The sequence below is a fragment of the Octopus bimaculoides genome, chromosome 12, assembly GCF_001194135.2.
Source record: "Octopus bimaculoides isolate UCB-OBI-ISO-001 chromosome 12, ASM119413v2, whole genome shotgun sequence".
Taxonomy (NCBI): Eukaryota; Metazoa; Mollusca; class Cephalopoda; order Octopoda; family Octopodidae; genus Octopus; species Octopus bimaculoides.
In genome coordinates this window covers 58,615,002-58,621,355 of record NC_068992.1, presented here as the reverse complement: position 1 = coordinate 58,621,355, position 6,354 = coordinate 58,615,002, and the positions used below count along the sequence as shown (strand labels likewise).

The 6,354-nt window shown below is 36.5% G+C and overlaps 1 protein-coding gene across 1 annotated transcript in view; it reads right to left on the bottom strand.

Annotated features, from left to right (window-relative positions):
- Nucleotides 1-31: 31 nt before the first annotated feature.
- LOC106874467 (homeobox protein goosecoid) overlaps nucleotides 32-6,354 on the bottom strand; it is a 16,257-nt gene continuing 9,934 nt past the window's right edge. Inside the window, exons 2-3 of the mRNA XM_052972204.1 lie at nucleotides 3,939-4,147; nucleotides 32-2,985 (exon numbers count right to left, since the gene is read on the bottom strand). Of these exons, the coding sequence (XP_052828164.1) occupies nucleotides 2,755-2,985; nucleotides 3,939-4,147 (440 nt within the window). The 3' untranslated portion in view covers nucleotides 32-2,754. The remainder of the gene's footprint in view (nucleotides 2,986-3,938; nucleotides 4,148-6,354) is intronic.

Below are 6,354 nucleotides of genomic sequence, written 5' to 3'. Positions count from 1 at the left end.
TCTCTCTCTCTCTCTCTCTCTCTCTCTCTCTCTCTCTCTCTCTCTCTCTCTCTCTCTCATTTTACTTGTTTTAATGTTTTGTTTTGTTTTTTTTCCTTTTATGCTTTCTGATATGTTCTTTTATTTCTTTTATGCCATTTTTCTTGTCGTTCTTGTGCTATCATATTTCGCTCATTCTTCAATTTGGTTTCAATTTTCAAGAAAATCTTAATATTTCATGTCTTCAAATAATTTTAAGAATTGCGCAGAATTTTTTCCTGCATTAGAAACACACAATTCACGTTGCTGTTGTTGTAATTATTGTTTGTCTGTTTGGTTGTTGCTGTTGTTTGTTGTTACCGTCATTACAGCTTAGGAAGCTGGTCAAGCAAATTGTGACCGATAGTTGAATGGGTGGTGAAAATCGATTCGAGAGCCGCATGAAATACTTTGTTCTAGGTATTTAATTTACGCTCTAAGCTCAAATACCGGTGAGCTTGTCTTACATTTCGTCTCTCAGGAGTCGCTAAAATACAGCACCAACAATGTATGGTCTGGTGCTCATGCAAGAAATATTTACAATTATGTGATAGTGTTATTCTTTTTTTTTTTCTTTTACTCAGCCATTGATATGTTTTCTTTTGTGATTGTAATACAATTTCTTTTTTTGTTTTTGTTTTTTTTGGCTGAAATATATACATATACGTGGAATACGCTGCTTGTTGACAAAGAGGGTTAAACGTTCAGTCAACTTCTTTACCTTTTCCGTTTTTATATTGGTTCTTATTTTCATCTTCGTTTACCGAGTTTAAATCACGCCAGCGTTGATTTTTGCTGTTTATTCCCCGCAGAGGAATAGTTACAGGTACCAGTAATATAAACACGTCCATTTCATTAAACTTGGTCATTAGTTAGAGAATACCATTGTCTCATTGCAATTCTTAGGAAAATATTTTTATTTAAATTATCCATTGAAATGCACTTTTTGCGAGTTTTTTAAAAATTTATTTTTATTGTCAATATTTGCAGCGATTGCGGTGAAGTGATATTTTTATTAGAATATCCATGAAATATTAGATATTGGTAGTGTAGTTATCAATATCCAAGTTGAGCATCATGGAGGAAAACCTCTATAGGGCCAGATTTGTGATTCACGATTCATGATTTCGATTTCTTGTAGTAGTTCAAATGCAGTTATTACATTTCCCGCAAAAAAAAAAAAGAAAAAAAATCAAATCAAAACGAAATAATATCATAATGAGTCATTGGGTCACATCACCAAGGAAGAGTCTCGCTTGGCTTTATTTAATGTATGAAATTATGAAAGACAAGTCATTTTTGTGTAGGGTGCATGGAGATGGATGTCCATCCATTTTCAGCCTATTGAATGTAGAGAAACCAAAAACCAAAAAACGAAAAAAAAGGTGGGAAAAGAAAAAGAATGAAATAAATCACAGGTCTCGAGTAACGAACGAAGTCAAATGTCTTAACCAGGAAGAGAACCTTTTTTGCAAACTTCGCTCGTTAGAAGTTTATCTTTACTGTACAGTGCTTAGACGGTACCCAGTGACCTTGTTACAGTATGCTCCACTCAGAAACGGATATGTTAGAATTTTTCAAAGACAGGAAATTCATAAGGATAGCAAAACTACCCCCATTGCAATACGAAATCAATTCATAGTCTGAATATTTCTTTTATTTAATTTGGTTTTGTTGTTGTTATTGTTATTATTATTGTTGTCATGTTATTGTTATGGTTGGTGTTTTAATATTTGTTATGTTTACGGTTGTTTTGTTATGTGAAGGCTTAGTCGGAAAATATCGTTCATTGTCAGTGTATGTTGCTCGATAAACAGTTCATTTAAATACATTTACATACACCTTTATACATCGATAAACACATACAACATTGAACGGCTTATTTTGATGTAAACCCCGTTTAATGAATGTCCTTTGGTTTTCATTGTTCAAAGAAACTCCATAAAATACGTACCACTATTAATACACTTGAGAGGACGTTTTCAAATATGTCGGCGACAAAAGGCCCAGCCTGGGTGTCTAGTTCAAAGCAAGAGGGGATGGGAGAAGAGAAGTTAATGTGAGGGCGAAGCGGAGCAGATCATTTATTTGAGGAGGTGTAGAGAACTGGGGGGTGGGGTGGAATAATAAAGTCAGTAATTAATCCCATGTTTAATCTGTCCAGCGACTTAATAATTATTTTTTCATTTTTACTTTTAAATTATGTTGTCCAGAAATAAAGGTCAAAAGTAGCTTTTAATCGAACAAATGCTTCCTCACTGAAAATTATTTTGATGTTGTTGTTGTTGTTGTTGCTGCTGCTGCTGCTGCTGCTGCTGTTGTTTAGCCCAAGTTCATCCTGTGATTGAGCAGGTCTATGATCAAAGATATTCCAGCAATGACCATCCCGTCTTATTCCTTTTTTATTTTACAGGCAGTGTTTATCCAGGACCATGTGATCCAAATATGTGTCCTTCTTTTTTAAGATGGTAGAATGTGATTTGAGGAAAATGTTGCTGCTGCTTTTAGCAGATCAAGCTACCAATTAGAAGCTGCTCGGTAATTGAGTACATCTGCAGTACGAGTTATTGTTACTTCTCTACGAGAAGTTTAAAAGGTATCAATAAAAATATCAGTGCTTCCTTGAACACGACTGAAGCAACAACAGCAACAACAATAGCAAGAAAACAAACAAGCAATCAAATAAACAAAATGCTTGAAGGAGATTTCACATTAAACAAATATCGCAACATTCCGTCATGGTGAAGCCGTACTGGATATTTCTCCAGACGCTTGAAGTCCTAATCCCATATCGAGGGAAACACTTTCTGGTACAGGATCCAGGCTTAAGACATCAATTCTTTCATCATCAGTTTTACAAGCATTAGAATCGTCTTTATTTGCCAACATGTCTCCATCGATCGTCCCTTTCTGAGATTCTTCTCTCTTTTGCCGCCGCCATTTTGCTCTTCTGTTTTTAAACCAAACCTGCGGAATGACAAAGAAATATTAAATACTTTCGAAATTTATTTATTTATTTATTGTGAAAATAAGCACAGGCATAGCAGTCTAGTTAAGAAGCATGCTTTGCGACTTTGTAGTTTTGGGTTCAATCCCACTGCACGGCACCTTTCACAAATGTCTCTGGCTATAACTCCGGACTGACCAATACCTTTTGAATGAATTTGGTAGACAGGAACTGCGTGGAAGCACGTCGTGTGTGTGTGTGTGTGTGTGTGTGTGTGTGTGTGCCCCACCACACATCGCTTGACAGCCGGTACTGGTGTGTTAACATACCTCGCACCTAGCGATCTGGCAAAAGAGACTGATAGAATAAGTACCAGACTTAAAATGAAAAGCTCAGTACAGGAGCCGATTTGTTTGACTAAACCCTTGAAAGAAGAGCTAGCCAATCACTGAAACCAGTAAAAAAAATAAAAGATATGATGAGTAAGGAGAACCGATTGTTAATGGGCGGTTGGGACATTCGTTCAACAGCGTCTTTTTGTGGTGCATCTAAAGTATACCAGTTCTTCAGGATTCACTTCTCTTATATTATATATATTTTTCAAATAAAATTTAAGAACTGATAACTTTTTTTTTATACAGATAATAGCATTAGTCATTAGTCTTTTATTAATGTAAACTGTAATATTAGTTTCAAATTTTGAACCAAGGCCAGTAATTTCGAGGAGAATTCAAGCTCGATTACATCGAACCGAGTGCTCAACTGGTACATATTTTATCAACCCCGAAAGGATTAAAAGCAAAGTCGGCCTCGGCAGAATTTGAACTGGTGTTTCTTAAGAGACATTTGTAGTCGAACACTCCACTATTATTTGATCGTTTTTAAATGTTAAACAAGAAAAGGAAAACAGAGAAAGAATAAGATAAAAGTGGGGAAGGAACAGGAAGATTAGTAGAGATAAAACGCAGCTTACTTCAATTCTTTCTTCCTTGAGTTCAACTTCCATAGCAAGCTTCTCCCTGAGTAAAACATCAGGATAATGTGTCGTCTGAAAGGTCGCTTCTAATTGTTCCAGTTGTTCTTCAGTAAATATAGTCCGATGGCGACGCTTCCGTTTGGCTGTTAAAGGAATTTGGTCAGAACTGTGGCAGCTTTGTACATTTGGTAAAAGTACTGGATATGCTGCAAAATATGTACAATGAAGAGATATTATGATTTCACATTATATTCTTTCTGACACAAGGCTTCCATATTTCATACATAGGGGCTGTATTAATATTGGTTTAAAATCTTGTTACAAGGCCAGTAATTTTGAGGGTGGGGCTAAGTCGATCTCATCCACACCAATGCTCAACTGGTATTTATTTTATCGACCCCGAAAGGAGGAAAAGCAAAGTCGATCCCGGATGTGAAGACGGACGAAATACCGCTAGGTATTTAGCCAGGCGTGCTAGCGATTCCGACAAATCGCCGCCTTTGGCCAATATTGATGTTGTGCAACAAAATCTTTCGCAAAGGCACTGAAGTTAAACCAGAATTTTAAAACTAAGTTACTGTATTCTTAGTAGTTTGCCTGCTGTTCTTCGGCTTTCACCACGCATTAGAACAAATGCGCAATGTAGATTGCTTATGAACATCATTACTTAAAATAAGTACCAGAGTTTGACCAAAACCCTTCAAGGCGGTGCTCCTGCATGGCCGCAGTGCAATGACTGGAAAAAGTTAAAGATAAAAGAAGGTCAAAACATTAGGGTAGAATGATCCAGCCCACATGACTGCCAGTGGGTACCACAAAGAAGAATCACTTTAATTTTTGTATGCTAGACAAGGGACAATATAACGCTGGTATTCCGTTAATTTTTACCTCTATACACAAATCTTCATTTCAATTGACTCCGCATTTGACTCTCTTTTATATCATTTTATTATATCTCGGGACGGTCATTGTGCCAGTCATTGATGAGGTCGCGTATTACGACGAAAGAAGTTTGAAAAACCTAAATGATCAAGCGATTAAACGAACGGTCGATTAATCGACAAATAGATAATAAAGAAGTGAAATAGAACGAGTGCATGTATTTATGATTGGCAAACAAAATTTGCTTAAACTCACGAGTTCCAATCATCAAGAAACTTGCAAACTAAATACGAAACTCATTTATTATTTCTATTTTTTTAATCATTGTACAAAGATGAGGTCGATTGGATCAGCTTCTCTAGTACTTGACTGGTACGTATTTTATTGACATTAGAAGGGTTAGAGATATAGACGACTTGGTCAGGATTGGAAATTAGAACGTAAAGGCATGAAGCGAAACGAAAAAACAAAAATACTAATAAGTACTCTTGTCCGGCATTCTAGCAAATCTGCAATACGTAGAAATGGAAGCTGTGAACATATTCACTACAAAATCTAGTTCTTGTTGCAGTGTGGGGCTGGTTTGTCTCTTTGATCCTGTAAGTTATGCCAGCGGAGCGGAGGTTTCTGGTGGCGCCTACCATATGGGATAAGTGAAAGGATAGGGACTAGGCTAATATGTATTAGCTTTTCCCAGCACCTACCTAGAAAACATGTTGAAGAAGCATCGATGACAATTCTCAACAAATAAGACATGGAAGTGGAAAACTTTTCCTTCAGGGAAACATGACACGGTGCGGCAAAATCCAAAAGGAGGAAACCGACATCCTGCATTACACGCCAAGCCCTGACCTGAAACCTACAAGGTGAAGGTGAGGGTGGGGGAAGAAAGGACACACTAAAAATAACTGGAAGCGATATACACGAACAGAGCTGGTAAAGCTAGAATCTAAACGGAGAGCAGTAGAAAAGACAGCCCAGAATTCAGAACAATAGAGAAAAGTCGTCGACAGCCTAAGATCCATAGTGAGAAAAAGGCTTCAGTAAGTGAATGAACAAATGGTTTATGATATTCACTTTCCCATCTTGAGTCAACGAAGAAATATCCAAGAGAGCGTCTCACCTACCAGAAATAGCAACCATTTCTTCTTAAATTACACTTTACTGTTCTGAAGAGACTAAGGACACATTGAGCAATATACTCCAAGATGTGCAAAAGCACCGGGATGATTGTGACTGGAGCGCTTTTGATGATAAAATCATTTACTTAACTGTGGCTTACCTGAGTCTAAACAACAACAGCAATATCAAAAACACCAACATGCACCCCTTCCCCTCCAGTATCTTCTCTTCATCTTCATATAAACAAAGTTTGTCTTTGCAAATCCGACATTTTTGCCAACAAATCTTAATTCATTTAAGAGCTTGTGGTTATAACTGTAGTTTCCAGATGAGTTTTAATTAAACAAATTATAACTCGCACACAATTTTAATAATAATAATAATAATAATAATAATAATAATAATAATA